This window comes from Sitophilus oryzae, unplaced genomic scaffold, assembly GCF_002938485.1.
Source record: "Sitophilus oryzae breed Bouriz unplaced genomic scaffold, Soryzae_2.0 scaffold_111_pilon_pilon, whole genome shotgun sequence".
NCBI classification, from domain to species: Eukaryota; Metazoa; Arthropoda; class Insecta; order Coleoptera; family Curculionidae; genus Sitophilus; species Sitophilus oryzae.
This window is the reverse complement of record NW_022145749.1, coordinates 9091652-9113542: the sequence shown is the minus strand read 5'-3', so window position 1 is coordinate 9113542 and position 21891 is coordinate 9091652. Positions and strand designations below refer to the sequence as shown.

General features: G+C 33.4%; 1 protein-coding gene across 7 annotated transcripts in view; it reads left to right on the top strand.

Annotated features, from left to right (window-relative positions):
- The window catches only part of LOC115885454 (retinoic acid receptor RXR-alpha-B-like), a 118276-nt gene that overhangs the window by 58230 nt on the left and 38155 nt on the right, over positions 1-21891 (top strand). For all 7 annotated transcript variants that reach the window (XM_030904423.1, XM_030904417.1, XM_030904399.1 and 4 more), the window contains one exon: positions 19284-19569. In XM_030904423.1, the coding sequence (XP_030760283.1) occupies positions 19284-19569 (286 nt within the window). The remainder of the gene's footprint in view (positions 1-19283; positions 19570-21891) is intronic.

The window sequence follows — 21891 nt, the reverse complement described above, 5'->3', positions numbered from 1 at the left end:
AATGATACGCCACTGTTTCATGGCAAAATTGAAGAAACTAAACTAAAACCAGTTTTAGTGAACCCTAATCGACATTTGATTTCGGAAAATCGACTATACATAATATATCATATTTTCCGCAAAATTGTAAAATTTCCAGGGATTTTGTGCCTAAACGGTTGACTTTAGTGAACATTTTCATACAACCTTTTTTATAGGAAATTTTATTCTCTTTAATTTTGATCTCCTCAAATTTTCGCGAAAAACACATAGTTTTCGAGATATTCACAAAATACCGATTTTGGGCGCCATCTTGGCAGGATGGCGGCGCACACTGGTTCGCTCTTATGGACGTACGTGGCCAAAACCTGTATATTATTATATCGGGGAAAATTAATATATCAGTTAATATTTTTTAGTAAATCTATAAATATTTAGGCGTTTGGAGTTGCCAAACATATAAAAAAAGTTCTTTATCGTTAGACGTTTTCAATTATACAGGTAAAGTAACGATGATAAGTCATTAAAATTTAAAAGCGCAATTTATTTACCAATATTAATAAGTATTACTTTATAAAGGTATTTAGGAAAAATTAAAAAACAACAAACAGAATGAACAATGGTTACAAGATATGCGGTAAATCGTTGATAAACTAATAAAGATACAGGGTGGCCCATAAGTGTGAGAAAGTTCAATATCGTCGTTGCGTAGACGAAAATATGAAAAAAGTATTATATAAATATTTGCATGTTTTATTAAGGTGCATATACTAAAAATATTTTGTTGTATAAAGGGTGTCCCAAAGTAATGATAAAATCCTGGGCTTTTTTAAAGCATAACTCTTTTTTTCTGTACATAATTTGATTCAGCATAAAATTGTGCATATAGGACACTATTTTTATTTGAAAAACTATGCGGTGTTACCATGCTATTTCTTATTTATTAAAATTTTCATTAATAATAGTAGGTATATCCGAAAATTGGTTAAAATCTGAGGTTAATTTATATTTGTTAATATCTAATGCTATACTATGTTAATACCTGTACTTTACCAATATTTTCTTAACGCCAAAGAAAATAGAATAAATTTGTGAAGAAAACTCACATTATCTTATACCGGTCATTTTTATGGCGTGTGCTAACAATGAAATATTTAAAATGCTCTATTTCAATTTTTTAAATGCACATTTATAAACCATGCAACATTTATATAAGACGTTTGTTTACAAGACAATTTATGCTGAGTAGCAGATATTAGCAGCTAATTTGACATGGTTCTCAAAAAAGACATTATGAAGTTTCATTTAAGTTAAAAACAATCACTTAGTTCAGCTGCGATATCCTTGATTTAGTTATGTATATAAAATATATTTCACAGGTACAATATAATTTTGATATTTTCAAATGGTTAGTACTATTTTTTTTTCATTTTATCTGTCAAAAACTGATATTATATGAGGAAAGTATACGTGCAGTATGGTCTAATTATAAAATGCACTATTTAATATTATTTTGAAAACACTAAGTGAGTAATTTATTCATTGTCGATACAAAAACAGTTATATATGCTTTTTTAGACTATTGCATATAAAATGTTATCACATAAGTGGTCTAAAGTGCATGAATTTCCAAAATATATTTTTATAACAAACCTTTCATGTTTTTAAATATATATTATAAAATATTTGATCATATATGATCAAAATAATTTTTTTCGATATATTGAGTTTTGGCCAAATTTTTATAAGGGAGGGAACTACTGTGCGGCGCGGCGCCAGCGGCAAGTCTGGAAATGTGCATTTTATGGATTTTAGTTAGGGACCCCCAAACCTATAAACCTGCAAAGTTGCAAAACTTCCAGACTTTTTTCCAAGCAAAAATCCCCAATGACTGAACTATCTTGTTTTTTAAAGTTACCAGCCACTGCTAAATTTTTTGAAATCTTTGCGAAAATAGTACGATGAGGCTGTATCCTCTCAGGATACAATGTTCTATAATTTGCCATGCCATATCGGTATTTCTATTATTTTTTAAGTAAACATAATACATAGCTCGTGTTTCCTCACTTGTGAACATATTGTTGACTGTTGATACACTTTAAACTATCTACTATAAATTTTTGTGTCCAGATTTGACACTTTGTCACATCATATGTGTCAATTGGATTTCCAAGGCACTTGATCTTTTAAGGGAATTTTTAAAAAATATAATTTTTGTAGTAAATTTACATAATAATGAATAAAAATTAGATACCACCATATAGATTATATTTTACTCTATCTAATAGTACAACAATTCAAAATGGCGGCCATAAGAAAACAAAAACTTGACTGCTGTTGTGCGAAATCTAGAAGGCTTAGAAATTTAATGAAAACGGCAATTAATTGGCCGAGGTTAGATATAAAACTACCAACTTACGTTGCAATAGAGACAATAGTTCTGGAGATATTGTCATTTAAAATAAACGTATTATTTTTTTTTACATAAATCCGAAACTAATCAAGACACCGGGGTTTTCTTCATAGGTATTTGTCAAACTTCTAATTACGCAACTTTTGTCCCATTTAACCGAATTCGTATCTCTCATAGTCTCTGAGATGCCAATGTTGAGCATCGAAATTGTCACCACCCTATATACTACAGCAGGCTCTTTAGTATTTATTGTACCATGCACGAAATAGAATATTCCATAAAAAAACAAAATGTAAGTCTTGCCACTTAGTTCTTTCTCCACAAAAAGTTGTGAGATCTCGTCGGATCCAAATTGTTGAATATGTGCCTTCATAGACACTAAAATGACTTGGGTTTACATGAGATCTCACAGCTTTTTGTAATGGAAGAACTGCGTTGTGAGACTCGTATTTTTTACATTTTATGTTTTTGATGGGATCTCATTTCACTTTGTAGGTTATCCTCCATTTTTCTCTAATATATCTTCAAAATGCCGGAACACCGGAACGAAAAACGAGCACCTTAAAATTTTGATATAGGTATTTTAATGTTTTATATATTGTGTTACTAGACCGATTTTGATGATATTTTAAGCAACAAGGAATTTAAAAATCATTTTGTCATCTAGATACATCCTTTCTCGATAGTTTGTTTTTTGGTTCATTTCAATAGCTTTATTTTTGTTGGAGATATTCACTTTTGAAGAAGACACTAACAATTTTTCCTAATTTTTACATTAAAACCATGCCTTTGTTTTTGATCCTAGTCAACAGACCTAGTAAGTTGTGGTTCCGAAGCAGGCCTTCTTGACATAACATTTGCTTCGTTTAATCTTCTTCTTACACTCCGTTCACTTGTAAAGGCTTGTATTTACGTTCCTTAGATGAAATTCATTATAAATTTCAAAAGCTGGCAAAGGGGGGTTTCTTAGCGATATAAACTTACAATAAGTCGATCGTCCTGATTCGAAGTTCTCATACGAAGTTTCCCGGTCTAGCGTATGGCCTTGTATCGAGGAAGCCACTGCACTGTACTTCGTACAGACCTAAATCTGTTAGCGATAAAACTTCTGGACTTAAAACCGAATCTCTGCTAGATTAACTGCCCAACAACCGTCAGACAATCACATTACGATTTTTCAATAACAGTGATATTAAATAGAATGTAGAATGAGTAAGAGGGGGGGGGGTTAATCACTGCGACTTGATTGACTTCCTTGAGTCATCACACAATCTATAACCCATCATACCCCTGTTGTAGAGGGCCCATCATCCTCTGACAACAGTTCTTCCTCCGAGGGTACACACCCTTCCACGGTTGGAGTTAGGCCCTCCGTGCCGCTCTTCACAGTCGAGGAGCTTGCCTCCGGCTGAGGAACCCGTGAGGTGGAGGCTGGAGGATCCGTCTCCATTTTCTCGACCTCTTTAAGTTGGTCTCTCCTTAGACCTGATACCGGTGTTGTCCCGTATCTATAATAAAGGATATGCCCCTCTTTCTCTATTGCCTCCTTGGATTTGAGGTCAATTCCTATTGTGAGAACCATGACCCTCCTCTCTCGATGACTCGCCAACTCGATGTCCTTATATTGAAGTTCTGACCTTGGATAAGGCTCAGCAGGTAGGTGGTGTCTTTCCCCTTGCTCCTCGGCAGAAAGACCGTTATGGCCGCCCCTTTAGAGATGTTTTCTCCTTTCACTGCAACCAGTTCCGGCCCTTGCCAATTTTTAAGCTTAGGTGCGATTTCCACCAACCAATTCGCCGATTCTTGAGATACACAATCTATGAGGATCATGTCCGCCCGAAAGTGTATCTCCGCAAAACGCAGCTGACCCACATTTTGTAGATCGTTGTGTTGCGATCCGATCGCCACTACTTCGTCCAGTATAGCCTCTTCTAGAGACGTTTGCTGGTCGGTGGTCAGAGCAATCTCTGGGAAATCCTTTGGCAGCACCGCCATTTTCATTTATCCAGCAATAGCAGCAAAGCTGGTGATACATCCCTGCTTGCCTCCCGGTGTTGGACGGCTTTCCCTACTGGCTTTTATCTCTCCCTGCCGGAGAAGAGGTGAGAGGTTCTCGCTCCCTCTCTTGCCCTTTGATGGAGATGGAGATGGTTGTTTCTTGATTTCTTTACTCTCCCCTTTTCGCCCTTTTCGGAGGAGTGTTTTCGCTTTCGCTTCCTTGTGCTCGATTTGGCGATATGTTAATTATTAATCAATACTAAAGACTAAAAAGGAATCAAATTAAACACTAAAAAAAATTACCAAAAACCAACATATAATATGGCACAAAAAAAGTAATTTGAGAGAGGTCGTTTCTGTTTACAATTTGCATTTACATAAACCACTGTAACTAACTGAATTTCTAATAAATTCAGTAATCTGATTGAATTATGTATGTAATGTAAAGACCGAAAATTACTATCATTACGTGTTTCGCTTCCTTTAATATTGTATTTCCATCATGCATAATTCAGAAGGTAATAATTCCTACGAGTTTATGAAGCGAGTTATCGTAGTAAATACATTCTAAAAATCAATATTACCTGTAATATCTTAATAACTTCCAACATTAAACCACATTAAACCATTCAATTTTTGTCTAAATCAAGATGTTCAGATTTTTCAGAGTAGGTACTTTTTAATACTGAGTGTTTTTCGAAAAATGAGATTTTGCATGATAGTAGGTATACTAAGGCCTGGCAAAGGTTAGTCTTGGGTCAAGATTTCCATATGTAAGAAGAGTACAATGCGTTTTTAATGTACTGAACAAAGAGAGAAAAGTGTGTGTAAACACGTTGCCAAACGTATGAAATAAACCGAGAAACTGTACACATTGCTGAGAGACGTGGAAGAGGATATAGCAGATTTCTCGCAGTTGACCGGTCGACCCAATCAGTACCTCTGTCAGTACTTAACTCGGCCGTACTAGAGAGTGATGTATATCATGCGTTCAGCTTCACGATTTAGTTACGTCTTGTAATTTTCTATATGTTTATTTATTAACGAGTCGGTTGTAATTTTCCCTATAGCTTAAAATTTTTGAAGTGCAAGTTAGAAACACTTGTATTTTTGGTAAAAATAACTGGAATTGAGTTAGTGTTCGACAGTGATTGCGCTATTAGAACTCTAAATTCAAAAATCAATATCTCGAAATCTATTAGAAATAATTGATTGTAGTTTGTTTTCAGAAACTTTCTTAATATTTCTGCTATATACTTTCTTCGCAGACAGTATGTGAAAATCTTTATAAATAAAAAAGTTACTCGATTGCTGAAAATTGCTATGCACTAAAAGTAAATGGATGGATTATTTAAAATTTTTGAATGAAAAAAAGCAACCTTGTGGAATTTTTCTTATTTAAACATATTGTAAAAGATCCGATCTTCAAAATAAAAAAAGTTTCTAGAGTGATTCTTAAGTTATGGCGTGTTATGTGTTAAAAAGTTGAGTTTTTAAATTATCGCGATTACTGGCGTTTTCTCGTAATAAAAAAATGGACACCTTAACGATATCCTTATAATTCCATTTCAGATGCTCAGAAAAATATCTAATGATTTTATGTAGTCATCTTTTCGAAAAAAAGTCTTCTAAAAATAAGCGGTTTGTGATCGTGATTTTACTTTACTTTATAGGAAAAGGCATACCGGCAACGCCGCAACAGCACACCGTCGCATTTCTTTCATTCCGACTTAATAAGTAATTCCTTCCACACATGTAAATACCGACCCAAAAGTAACAGTTGCCAGCACGGTATGACACAGATCAGGATTGACTGACGTATTCAATTAGTTTCGGCCACTTCCTGTTTCACCGGAAATGACTACAACTTCTGATTTTTAAATGGTACTCTGTACTCTCGGTATTTTTTACCTTCTTTGATAGAAAAAGACACTAAAAACAGTAGACTATCAAATCTATGTTTCGAAGGCTCTTTTGTTAAAAATTAATGGTTTTAGGTCAACCATGGCTCTCTTGATTGAAATTTAAAATAACATTTATTTTTAATTGGAAATGTTAATTGCAAATGTTAAAAAAATACCGATGGTGCCATTTAATAGTCAAAAGTTGTAGTCATTTGCGGTAAAACGAGAAGTGACAGGAATTAATCCATCACTCCCGATTTATGTCATTTAGTAACATACCAAATCTCATATTTTTATCTGAAAAAATGAAAAACTTTTGAAAAACGCCCGGTATATCATTGGAAATTACCTATTATAAAAATTATGAAAGGACTAATTTTCATTTTTTTTATTGAAAAAGCAAAAAAAAGTTTTAACTCAAATAACCGTAAATAATTACAAAAAATATATTTGCAACATCATTTTCCACAGGTAAAAAGAATTGTTTACTTCCCAGGCCAATTATTATTTGCGACACATACTTAATTGTTGATTATGCCATCGTTCTAATAATTGTATCTAGCATCCTTTCTCGGATGTCATTGCCAAGGTGACTCTAATTAAATCGTCATAAATACTACTTTACATTCACTCAATTGTTCTATCGCATGCAACAGATTGTGTATAATTATTAGATTTATAATAAAAAAAAACGATTTCAATAAACGCCTTAAATTCTTTCAGAAATATTAATAATAGAATGTAACACAGATTACACAGATCCAAAAATTTGTATTAAAATTAATATTTATATGTATACAGTGTCACAGGAAAAGTCCGAATCATGGATTTTTTTTATTCATCTCCTTTTGAATTAAAATTGGCAGAATTAACTTGTTGCTTTAGAGTATCTGTGAAATTTGACATTTTCGACAACTGACTATCCAGTCGATACTAAATTGCATGAATGAGCTTTGATTGCTTAGGTTTCGACTGTTTTTTAACGATCCAAATTTCGTTTTTTTTTTGTAATTTTGAGTGCTTTGAAGAATGCCTGGATTTTATAAATGAATTGTTTTTTGTTGTCATCTGCTATATCGATTCGCTCTGACTGTATATGTAGAAAGTATCGTATGATCGAGAAAAAACGGCGTCAGCGATGGCTATGGAATAAAGATCGCTGTCAGTTTATATGTAAATTTATATGGGAAATGTCATCGATGTTCATTTCCCAGCCAACTGGACGCCGTTTTTTTTTCGATCATACTGTAGAATGTATGGAAGGTAATCAGCGACCTTGCAGATCTATTGTATCCCTCCTAGACACCACCTACCTGCTGAGCCTTATCCAGGGTCAGAACTTCAATGTAAGGACGTCGAGTTGGCGAGTAATCAACTCGAGGGAGGAGGGTCATGGTCAGGTCCTCACAATAGGAATTGACCTCAAATCCAAGGAGGCAATAGAGAAAGAGGGACATATCTTCTATTATAGATACGGGACAACACCGGTTTCAGGTCTAAGGAGAGACCAAGTTAAAGAGGTGGAGAAAATGGAGACAGATCCTCCAGCCTCCACTTCACAAGTTTCTCAGCCGGAGGCAAGCTCCTCGACTGTGAAGGGCGGCACGGAGGGCCAAACTCCAACCGTGGAAGGGTGTGTCCCTCGGAGGAAGAACTGTTGTCAGAGGAGGATGGGAAATACCCTGTCCCCTCTACAACAGGGGTATGATGGGTTATGACTCAAGGAAGGGGGGCACAATAGATCTTTAAGGTCGCAGTGATTAACCCCACCCCCCCTGTTACTCATTCTACATTTATTGTATCCCTCTTTCTTGAGTTAAAAGTTATAACTCATCATAAAGTCTCAGGGCTTTGACAAAAGTCAGTATCTGAGAGGGCTTCACAAAGGCTAGTAACTCGATATCAGTCGTACCAAAGTTTATGGCACGAATGCTTGTCATCTCGGCGAACTCAGTGATGTTAGGTTAGGTTAGGTCTTCTGGTATTTCCCCATTTTCCTCACAGAATCTGCATTCGCCGTTTTTTAGCTTCAATCTACTGAGGTGTTCGTTGAACAGACAGTGTCCTGTTAAAAAACCCGTCGCAATCCGAAGATTGTTCTTACTTAAATCAAGGAAAATCTATCAGTTTTCTCGGTCATACGTTCTAAGAAATTTCCCCGAGTGTCTTAGACTGTTGAAAGATTCCCATTCCGGGTTACGGATGGAGTCCTCCAGGTTCCTTTAAATTGGTTTCCACTAGGGTTCAGAACCGGGAAGTCCCAGTACCGATAGCATCTGGAATTTCCAGTTCTTTTGAGACATTAAAAAACCGGGACTCGAAGTTATTAATTTCCTCTTGGTCTTCCGAAGTTATTTTAAAATTTCTATAATGTTTATTAGCAGTTATTGAAATTTAAATATGTTATTTTATTATTTAGTATAATATTTCTTATGTTATGTTTCACTAGATATTTGCATTTTTAATTCAATACTTTAGGGCTTTTGTCTCAAATTCAGTTAAATCGGTTTATGTTGTTTGATATGAAATTTAAGTTACCTATACTTTTTTTCTTACTTGTGTTCATGTTAATTTTCTCATTTTTCATAACTGATTACTTAATAATTTGATATTATTTTCATTAAAAATCCCAATTTTTTATACATTTTACTTTGGAAAAGCATCCCTTGCTTTCTGATTGATAAACTGCACCACCATTGAACAAAAAATCAGTCAGTACCGAAAAACCGGTAAATCCCGATTCCTAAGAATCGCGGAACCGAAATTCCCGGTTCCGAAAAACAGCTCCGGTTCTGGAAACCCTAGTTTCTACTTGTGAAGCAGAACGGTTCTGGTGCAGTTAGTGGGAGTGTTCGCTCCTTTGCTATCTTTATCATCACTTTATTTTTTTGCCTAATTTGTTCAGCTTCTCTAGGCATTCTTTGACCAACTTCGAATTGATGGTTAGTTACTGAGTTGATCGCTTTTAGTGCTGCTTGACTATCGAATAAGATGGCTATTTCCTGTTTCCGATAGTTCCTATCTAAAACCCCCCATACTTAATAAACATATATAGCATTTATCTGTATTAATCTGCCAGCTGGCAGTTTTTTAATTCAAATGTGTTGGTTTTCTCGCCAGCAACATGACCCTGCATCGATGCATGCATGCGGTGCAGGCCGAAAAAAATCGCGTTTGTTTTATTGGCATTTGACCTGCAGACGACTTTTGTTCTCAAGGTTTCCGCTAGCGACGACGTAATGGGCTGGGGGCACGGCATCCACGGGCCAGCATAGCATTAGTTGCGGTGGAGGAAAGAAAACGAATAGGAAAAAAACGTATAGATAAGCACAGAATGGACTATAATAGAAGTAGAAACAAGAAAGTATTGTAGGTTGGGCAGATATGGACATGATATTTGAAAGAAAATTAAGACTGGAAGTACACGAAATCATGGCATACTATACATTTTTGATGCGAAATGCCGATGTGTAAAATATTGTGCGTTAGCAAAATACCGTGCGGTGCATCGAAACGCGGGACAGGGGAAATCACACGTATATTTTGAAAAGATCAAATATTATCTCCCCAGATAATTTTATGCAAAAGTTGTATTAGACTTTTTTGAAGAGGCGTTAAAGTTGTACTTTTTTCTAGAATTTCGTTTCATTTCGAATAGCCATTTAAAAGTTATTTGCAAAACTACCTTCTACTAACTACCTTCTTTTTCTACCTTCAAATTAGTAAAATTTAAAATACGGCTCAGAGAAGCTACAATTAAAATACCAGCAAAAATCTGATTGTGTCACTGTCAAATTGAATGTTACATTTTGTGTACAAAAATTTAGAGGTACCAAATAGAGTACCTAATCTTGTATCTTTTGAAAAAGTTATGATGGTGAAATGGCATTTTGCTTGAAATAGTATTCTCGCTGTGTTAGATATATTCGCAGCTCGCAGCTCAGTCTCCGGAAAGCCTATACCGAATAAGTCAACTGTTTAAAATAAACCAGAGGTTTGAAACTGCAAGTGTGAAATGACATAAATAATTAAACAGGAGGAAAACAACAATGACTTGATATTCTTCATCTTGAAGAAAAGAAAAACATTGATTTCCATCTATTGGGGATACAGTAAGAAAATACCACAGGATCTTTCGCCGAACGACTTCTTCCTGTGGAGCACACTCAAAAACCGTCTTTATGAGCATATTAAATAGAGAAATTTGGCTTCGGTGAACTATCCTGACACACGATTTTTCTTAGAAAATGAAGTTTATGTTACCTTAAAATGAACTTTTTGCATTCTTTGACTAAAATCTGATGCGGAAAAACACGTTTCACATAAAAAATATTCTTAAAAATGTTGTTATTTGATTTTTATAGCAAATTCCAGGGCAAATTCCATAACCGATAATGAAAGAGTCGCGGACTTGTTTATATCCGTTTCTATGTTTACGCTGCCAGTAGTGAAGGTCGAATTTTGACAAATATTGCGAATTGATACATGGTTGTCAGATCAGCTAGTAAATTATCCGGAATTTCATGCATCTTTTTTGTTTAGGGAAAAAAATGACGTCATAGGTTTTAATTTTTTTTAATGCGAATTAGATTCTTAATTAGTTTATCAAATTGGCTAAATTACCGCGCCGGCGAGGCAATTGCTATAGTTATAGCTCTAGCAATGAAAACACGCTGCAAGCTGGAAGCCACCAAAGCAAAGAAAACACGCTGTAAGCGTGTTTTGGTTGCTTTTTTTCGCTCTTCTGTTGTTTTTTTTTTTTCGTTTTCCCATTCACACATTATCAACGCATTTTTATTATTAAAAATGGCTATTTTTTCAAAATAAAAATAAAAAACAGAAAAAGAAAATTCAGTGGAACTGGCAACATTGCTTTTCCTTTTGTCGCTGTCATGTTAAATCAAGCGTTAAAATTCTCCATAACGTCAAATATGTGTCAAAAACTACTAAAATTAAATTAAAATATTTTAAAATTCTGTGCATAATCTCCATTTATTTTTATTTAAAACTACTACTAAAAATGGTTACTTTTTGATAAAAAAAAGAAAAATGCAAAAATCGTGTGTCAGGATAGTTCACCGGACCCCAGAAATTTATATGGACTGAAAACGACATCTCTGTAGAATGCTAAAGATTCTCCACTTAACAGGTTTGTATTGTGATGCGTGAATTTCACAATCATTTGGGGTATTGTTTGGCCGTGAATGAGGGATTATGTAGGTAAACATTTTATTAATTAGCATAGTTTAATAAAGTTCATTTAGTTACAAATATTTCTTTTATTTGTTAAATTATTGTGGATGTATGTGGTATGAACAAAGCCTGCGAGTAAGTACACCGCGAATACTATTCTCACTTCAACTAATTCTTTTGTAGATCCTCATTCCAATTCAGAAAAAAATTCACCACTCTTTACAAACCACATAAATTTTTGTAAACAAAAAAAATGTGACATCAAATTTGACAACGACAAAATTATATTTCTGTTGGTATTTTAATTGTAGTTTTCTCTGGGCCGTATTATAAATTTTTAGTAATTTGAAGGGAGATTTTTGCAAATAACTTTTAGATGCCTATTCCAAATAAAACGAAATTCTATTTAGACGACAGTACAATTTTAACGCCTCTTCAAAAAAGTCGACAATTTTTGCAAAAAAAGTCGGTTTCTGACCATAAAAAATTATATAAAGTCGAGTTTCCGACAACATTTATTTGGTAACTTTATGCATTGTCTGAAATTATTAATATACAGTAATCGCAAAACCATTTCCGATGCACGTGATCAACTTTGAGTGGCAAGCGATGGCGACAGCGTTGCCAGATTGTGATGGATTTATGAGATGAGTCTTCATTTTAAAAGTGACAAACAATATATTTATTATATCATTTTTTTAAATATTTTTACGTTTTATTTTTAATTTAATAACTAATATTTTAGTAATTAATTGATTTATTTGCTTTATAGATTATTTTACTTATTACTTATTGGCAAAAACTAGTCCACTATGAAGATTATTCTAAGCGTTATTATGCGTTATTTATTTATTTATTAATGTACATCTTACAACGTCATAAGTGGTAATAACAAGTAAGAGGGTGCCATTAAGGCACAAACTAATAATCCCGGAATTTAATAAAAACTAACGTAGAAATAACTTTGAAAGTGGTGTAATGTGCTTATCAATCAAACTTACTTCTCTGACTGCAGTCAAGGGTATTAAACATAGATTTAGGAAGAACAGATATCACATTATGCATTTTAACCCGATCAAACATTCGGAGGTTGACTACGTACTGTAAAAACCAACTGAAATAGAGAAGGCGACATTGCCACATATCAAATTTGCGCCTATCTACTTAGTTTGATTTGCAGAAAAGGTGACTTTAAAACCTTCACCGGATATCAATAAATCTCAATTTCTTAATTAAATTAATAGTTTATTTTTAAAGAAGCATGCGTAATAATATGTTATTAACCAGAGGATATATGCGTTACTATTAAAAAGGACATGCTTACTGTTTAATGTGCTGAAACATCTAGAACTATTGGCAACGTCGCTGCTAGTCTTCCAGAATGAAATGAGCCGTCCGTCCCACCACCCCTCGCGACGGCCTTTGGTCCGTTATAGCGTACTACGTTTAGCTTACGGTATGTTTGAAGTCGGAATCAAGTCCGAAGTGAACTTTTCAGTGTTTTTCAGTAGTTTTTGTTTTTGTTTAATGTACTTTTGAATCTGCGAATTTTCAATATGGTACGACAGTGTCAAATGTGTGGACAAATAAGCTCAAATTACCCGAATTTGTCTTTTCACAGGTAGGTATTGTTTCCGCCGCGCCGTAATCGTACATAGGCGTCCCACAAGGGAGCCTCTCACAATTAAAATAATTTCTAATTATATTTGTTGAATTTTGATCTATTAAAACAAGAACGTAGTAGCCGGTAATTGAATTATAATTCGTCTCAATTACTACCTAACTGTTGTAGATCATAACAAATTTGAATATAAACGTTACATTTGAAACTTTATTATAAGCCAGAAAGTGACATTTTTTCTTAAAATTGCGTTCTATTTTGGTCATTATATACGATATTCTAAAGGAATTTTTGCTCAACAAATAAACAAAGGTGTTTACCCGACCTTTTTTACATTTTATTGCTTTATTATATCTGCCCCTTCAGCCTTGTTTAGACATTTTTACCACCGTACAAATACATCTTCCTAGAGTTATTTGTACGGTGTGTTTAACTTTTTTAGAATGTGACGAACTGTAAATAATTCTTAGGCTTCTAGTTTTATACATACCTATATAGAGTGTGACCCAGGCCTCCAAAAAGCTTTTTACCTATTACGTTTTGGTTTGTGATTTTATTTCAATTTTTTACATAAGATGGGGGCCATTGTAACGCACATTTTCAAAATATTTTTGTCAACATACAGGGTGATTCAAACCGCAATACATATGCTTAATACAGTTCATGAAGATTGAGACATTTAACTAAACTTTGATTATCTGATGAAGCTACCTTTAAAAGTAATGGATTTGTAAATAAACGTAATAGGTATTCATTATTATGCGACAGAAATCCCATTCTGTAGCACACAGATTTTATACTTTTAATGCCTTTTATTGCGAGACTAAAAGTCAATTGCCTCGTATCAGAACTATCATTATACAAGAAGAAGACCGAAAGTCAAATCTTGTGTTATATTTTCAAAAAATCACAATTTTCTCATTAAATATTGATTTTAGGTATAGGAAGTTTGGTTTGGTTAATAATACAATATTAAACAATTATTACACAGTACTTCACAGGAAGCTATCGATTGCGAACTAACTAAATCGTTACTAATTAGGTACTAATTTTGAAAAGTTCTTTTTAAGATAAAAATAGGTAAAACTAAAACCTAAACTATCATTTGAGATTAAACGGGAAGTTCTAAACAATGTTGCCTATTTTAAACAAGAAAAATTTATTTCTAAGTTAAGTTTTATAACATTCCTAATTAAATTTGGGCGAAGAGAATATTTCTGTTTGCTGTAGGTAATTTTCTCAGGGAAAATACGTAAATAAAAATGACTTTTTAAGTCAAAAAAAGTCAAACGGACAAGTTATTCTAAAAAAGGACTGTCCTTATCAAAAAAGGACAAGTGGCAACCCTAGGTAATTCTGGAATGGAAATTTAATGGCAAATCTACAACTTTGGTTTGAAAATATGTTCCAGCCACCTATGTTTACAAAAATGTCTAAAATGTGCCTAAATGCCTCCATATTCTGAAAAAAAAATTGAAAGAAAAGTCACCAACCACAAACCTAATATAGAACTTTTTTGGAAGCCTGAGTCACCCTGTAAATATTCAAAAGTAACTGAAAGTTTTTATAGAAGTAACTGAAAGTTTAAATTGAAAATCGACGTTGGAGTGATTTTCGAAAACTACTAACGTTTCAACATAAGTATATGTGGGATATTAATTGTATTATTATATTAGACCTTATAACAAAACTCATCTGACGAAAAAGTGCTAATGTAGTATATTAATATGGAGTAAAAATTTTACTAATTACTTTACTTTTACTTTACTAATTAAATTCGTTCCAAAAAACGATACGCCACTGGCCATTAGAACACATCCAAATGTGCCTAGTTGCCGGGGTCGGAAATTTTAGACTTCTCTGTCTCTTCTGTCCTTGTTTGACACATTGGAATGTTTGATACACTACCAACGAGTATTTATGAATGAGATGTTCGGTCTATCTTTATAATGTCTTTGGTATTAAAGAACCTTTATTGTCACGTTCTCGTTCAAAATAGTTTATCCGGGAAGCTACAAACTCTTAGTTTCGACTGTTTAAATGCTTCGGCATATTTTCAACACACAAATTTCGAGAAATGCAAAAAACTCGAAAATTTAGTTCTTAAGCCTTAAGTACTAACACTCCGTCTCACAGACGCAAAGGACTAGCTGGACATATGACATCTCCTCTCCTCTCCACTTCTAATTATCATCCAACTATGTAATTTCAATACGCATCAAAACAAGTTAAAGGCCGGCAGGGCAATTTGCGAAAGTGTATAGTTTTCGAAATATTTTAGTTCAAACTGTCGATGCCCTCTGACAGACGGAGTGTTAGCGTTAACGTAAGTTTTTTTTTAAATTTGTGGAATGAATGAAGAACCTAGTAGCTCAAAAAATGTAAAGTATGGCAAGAAAGATTACAAGGATACTCTTCTAATGTGGTTTGAAGGGACTGGCAGCGATAATAGCAAAATAGTGACAAAGAATCCGAATGTGGCGAAAATTTTGCCATAGAGAGCGATCATAATTCTGAATTCGAATTAGAAGCTAAAAAACGGTTTTTAACTAATGTCTAATGGTATGTAGCTGTATATGTTTTGATATAGATGATGAAAATATGGATGTGAACGATCAGTAAACTAATATCGAAGAAAGTGAAGAGAACAATTTGTTTGGAATGCGCAAAAAAGTGTGTAGGGAACAAGCCCATCTTTAGGCATTGTCATTTTTTTATTCTTTATATTTTCTTTTGATTTTGTGCTTAATAGATAGGTTTTTATATGCTACATATAGTAATCAATATATTTTTTCATTTTCCTTTCGCTTTTTTTTCTATCTCGATGAGAAACATAGATATGTCAAAAATCCAAAATTAGTACTTTTATTTCAAAAATATAAAACATGTTCGCATAATATAAGCATTAGATCATTTTTTCCTGTAGTTTTAATGCTAATGATTCACTCCACTTACAAAAAATCTGTTAGACACGAACAAAATATGATTTTTTTTAATGCTCTCAGACGGTCTGTTAGTATAGGCGCGACTATTTCAATATGTTAGTACTTAAGGGTTAAAAGAATTGTTTGTGCTTAAAAGTACAATTTTTTAAAAAAAGACTATGAAAATAAGCAAAAAACGAGAATTACTCACAAAAATTCAACAACAAAACGATATTATACAAAATAATGACTGACATTAGGATAATTGTCAAATAATAAACGACAACCTTTCTGAAAACGCAATGTGACCAACATAGCGATAATAAAATTCCGTTTAAACTAATTTTTGCTAGCTTTAATCTAAATAAAATATCTGAAACAATCGATTTGCTCTATCAAGTAAAATAGTAAGAAAACATGCTCGAAATCTAAATTATACAACAAATTTATGCATCATCTGTCAAAAATATCATTAATCAGGTTTATAAAAAACCATTCATTTATATAATTCATTCATGATTGATGACATGCATCGGAAAATGTTATGTAAAATAAAACTGATTTAGTATTCGCCCGGCGACGTACAATTTTTTTCCTAGAAACCCTCTTTGTTTTCCAGGTCTGACCCTCGACCAGAACCTGTCGATAGGTCCACTGGGCCCGCAGTCCCCCTCGAGATGAAACCGGACGCGGCCGCCCTCGGCCAGTTCAGCCCCCAGGGACCCAACAGCCCCAACTCGTACGCTTTGAGCCAGGTTGGGCTGCTCAGTCCCTCGCCAGGAGGGAGGTGGGCAGAAGGGCAGCCCAGGGCAGCCCCTACCCTCCCAACCACCCCGCTGAGCGGGTCAAGCGACCACAATGCTCGATTTGCGGGGACAGGGCCAGCGGCAAGCATTACGGAGTTTATAGGTGAGTGTAGTTTTTAGTATTGAAAATACTTCTGGCCGCGTTTATATGGGACCCATCTTTGAAAAAACGACATGCTAGAAGCAACATGGGTTCAATAACCTGCCTGTCAACACGTACTTAAGTTGATAGAGCCGGCGTCTAGGGCAAGGTCGAGTCTGGACCGGCGGATAAAGAAAGCGATATTATTTTAAAAGAAAATATGTCAAGGCATGGGTTGTTAGGTACAGTTTGGCTATTTTAATCTAACTATTTCCGTATGAGAAACAAGGGGCAAATTATACGAGAAAGAGGAGAATCACATAAATAATAAATTTAGACTAATTACCATATTTTTATATGATTATATTTTTTTAATTATCAACTTAGGACAAAGAAAAAAGCTTGCATGGTTTCCACCGCCAACAGGCGTTAAAACAAATGAATCCAAGGCGTTGTCAAATATTTATTGGGATAAGTTGATAAGTTTATTCCGTTGGTATATTGTTAGTAAGGGATAATAACTATATATATCATTTTTTTAGTAATATTAACTTGTCACAATTCAATAACACGGCGAAATTTCAAGGAAATCGGCCAACGGATCTTAAGAAATATTAATAAAAAAAATAATAATTACAGTAATGACACCCTGTATCTATTAACATTAAAATTTAAAACACATGTTTATATTAACATTTTTAAGTACCTAGCAAAATACAAACAACAAACCTTCTGAAGTTGGCCAGATACTTATATTAACATCCTGTATTTAAATAATATAGTTTCTAAATTTTTTGTGGCAACAGCTATGTTTATTAAATAATAGAAATTACAGAAATACATTGTAATAAAAACAAACAAACCCATAAAATCAATTACTATAAACATATTTATTAATTTTAAATGTATCTAAATAGGCACTTTAATAATTGACAAATGGACATGAGCACTTCATAGAGTATACCAAATATGTAAAAAAATCCAATAAAAAAAACCACAAATGGCCCATTAAAATCTGCATTATCTGAAATCAAACTATAGGTACCTAAACGGCCAATCAGTCAGACAACAGTCACAAGACGCCGACATCGATAACGCGATGAGCAGTTTTTAATAATTATTCGAGTTAATACTTCAAGTAGCATTCCTTTAAATAAATTTTAATTTAAGTATTGTTAATACATATAGTCATATTAATGATTATAGCCTGTATGATTTCTAAAATAAAAAATCCAGCGTGTTTTTATAAATAAAAAATTAGAAATCAAAATTATATATGTATTACATTTATTACTTTGTATTAGTTTTAAAATAGTATTTGCTTTTACTGGATTTACTTTTAAAAATAAATGAAATATTTCTTCGCAAAAATCTACATGTTAGAGAATTAGCATAAACAAATACAAATATCGTTAACTTTTTTAAATTTAAATTGTGGTAAACTTGTAATCAATCAATTTATTTTTCATCCTAAAATCTTGACTTCGATAACCATTTACTTTTTTTTTACTTCGATAACCACATTACCACATTACTTAAACATGATTATTAAGTTCAACTAATTCATATTACTAAAACATCTAAAATACAAATACATATGTATTTTTAAAATTAATTGTGAGTTCACCTCATCTCTCTGAAAAATTGTTACTTCTCAACATTTTCCATTAAAAAAATAGACCATATACCGCATAAAATTAAATAATTGAAAGATCGGAAAATCACACAAATTTTCGGAAAAATTTTGACCACCTGCACACGCACAGAATCGTCAATTTAAAAAAAACACTACTACTTTAGTATTTTAAATATTTTAATAAACGTAAAAATAGCACAGTATTAAGAAGGCAAGTTATAAAAATTTGAAAGAACTAATAATGCACTGACGCACACAAAAATCAAACGAATACTAAATTTCATTTATCAAAAGCATTCGATAGTCGTGGCATAACGATAACCATTTAGTCGCACGGCGAGGTTGTCACATATGCTTTAGTATACAAATGAATGAACGATTTTATTCGAATGAAACCATTCGATAGTTGAAATCATTCATTCAGTAACCATTCGATAGTCTAATTCATTCGATAGTTCCCATCGCTAATTTTTGCAGCTTTAATCTAAATAAAATATCTGTTACAATCATTTGCTCTATCAAGTAAAATGAAGAGCTGCTCGGTATTTAAATTATACAACAAATTTAAACATTTTTGTCAAAATTTCATTTAGTCAGGTTTATAGACTTTAGTGTCAATGTCGACATGATTGATGACGTGCATCGGAAAATGTTATGCGATAACTTTAACTTAATATTATTAACTAATACGTACAATTTTTACCTAAAACGCCTCTTTGTTTTCCAGGTCTGACCCTCGACCAGAACCTGTCGATAGGTCCGCTGGGCCCGCAGTCGCCCCTCGAGATGAAACCGGACGCGGCCGCCCTCGGCCAGTTCAGCCCCCAGGGACCCAACAGCCCCAACTCGTACGCTTTGAGCCAGGTTGGGCTGCTCAGTCCCTCGCCAGGAGGAGGTGGGCAGAAGGGCGGCCAGGGTAGCCCCTATCCTCCCAACCACCCGCTGAGCGGGTCGAAGCACCTGTGCTCGATTTGCGGGGACAGGGCCAGCGGCAAGCATTACGGAGTTTATAGGTGAGTGTAGTTTTTTTATGATAGTGTGGCAATAATATATACCCGGTGTTTCTCAAGAGTCACCCTTATAACTTTTTTTAATTTTTCTGATAAAAAAACGAGATTTGGTATGTTAGTATGACATAAATTAGGATTGATTGACGTATTCAATTCGTCGGCTTTATGACGAAAAGGCGTATCTCAATTTTTGCTACTTTTCAGGAGAGCAATTTAAAGAAAATCACTTATTTTATTTGGCCAATAAATGTAAATTCTTTAATTTTTTAATAGTGTTTTTGTATTAACACTTAAACGAAGACCTAGAGGAAACGTTCTGAAGATAAATTGAGCGTAAATTATACATACATACAAAAAACAATCTGGAAATCGCCAAAAACCAGAAACAAATATTTTTAAATACTTTTATTCGCGTTGGATTAGATCAACTGAAAACAAAGACAATGTTTTCCAGAAGCAAAGACAATAATAATTTAAAATACTCTTATCTGGCTTATTCTGATAATATTGTTTTTTTATACAAAAATACATTTTTTAACTAATATATTTTTAGTAATTATTTACAGTCTTGCAGTAGCGAAATACCCATATAGGATTTTTTGGAAAGATCAATCCGCCACATAGGTATAGACATTTTTTAGTTAATTGAGTTGAATATAGCCACATAGGTATATACATTACTTAATTAATTGAGTTGAATGGCAGGTTTATCACCAGTGCAAAGGGGTTGTAGATAATCTTGATATTTTCGTAATATGCATGAGCAATATAACGGATTTAGTAAAATTGTCCGAAAACAATTCTCCTCAGTTATTGATCGAAAATAAAGTTAACCGAAAAGATATTTGCACGATAAAAAATCATCGAATTACAATTAACAGAAATAAAAATTACCCAAAATGTCGATTTTTTGTAAAAGATTGTTCTAATACAGGGTATTTAAACACACGGTCCATTTAATAAAAACCAAACTAAACAAAAACAAAACATGTTTCTTCATCTGTGCCTTTTTGATAGAAATAACTGTGGAGTAACCAAAGGGAGTAACTGATAACAAATTCGACTTCCACTCTACGTGTTTATGCTGGATGATGATAGGCAGATAGGCATGCACAATAAATAAAATTTTCCAAAAATTGGCAGGGATGACAATGACAATAGCCTGACAATGATAATGAGATGAAAATTATTGTATTTTTCGGGCAAATTTTTGGTTCCTTAAAATGTTGATAGGAAAATTTTCCGTTAGGGCAATTTTCATTTGGTTGTTGAATGGTGTGATTTTCTCTCGCATGCATGCATTTTCATAACTTAAAACAAAAGGACCTATCTCAAATTCATCATCATCTTTCTTGTACATAGTAACATTTGGTATAACAATTGATATGACAAAGAGCCCTATCTCAACATACGTCTCTTCGTCATAACGAAGAATTGTAGTATTTGAGATGGGGCAAATTTTTAAACGAATATAAAATAAAAAGGGTATAATATTGAGATGCGCAAATTCGCTATGTTAAAATATGACCCACTGGGCATGTCATGACGCTGATATCTCAAAATGGCTAAAAATCGAGATACGCCTTTTCGTCATAAAGCCGACGAATTGTTTTTAGTCACTTCCTGTTTCACCGGAAATGACTAAAACTTTTTCTTTTTAAATGATACTCTCGGTATTTTTTTACTTTATTCGATAGAAAATGACACTGAATAGAATAGCATAATATATCATAAGGCAACTTCTGACATTTTCGATTAAAAAAAATCGTATTTTTAATTTCAATCTAGAATGTCATGGCTGTGTTAAAAACACTAATTTTAATCAAAATGCCTTGGAAAAATAGATTTGATCGTCTGTTGTTTTTCGCGTCTTGTTCTGGCTAATTAAAAGATGCCCAAATCGTATTTTTAATCATATCTCAATTTTCTTCAAATGGACCGAGGGTGGCTCATTGGCATATTTAGAAAAAGCATTTGTTACGAATAATTTGGTTTGGTAAATATTAAAATCGCAATCGCAAGTTACCGATCCAAATCGCAGTTTTGTTCATCTCTAGTTACCACATTAGCCAGAATTGTAAATGGTTATTATACAAACTAACTAAAATAGCTGGTTGATATTAAAACAATAATATAAAATCACGGCATTAACCAAAATGAATATCTGATTTATAAACTAACAATCTAGTTTGTAAAATAGCTGCTGAATAGTTATGTGCTATTTTGCAAAAATAAGCAAGTTCTTTCAAATTAACATCGCTTTTAGTTATATTCTTTACTAAAGCTTTAAGTAGTCAGTTTGTAAAATGGCTGGTTAATTTTAAA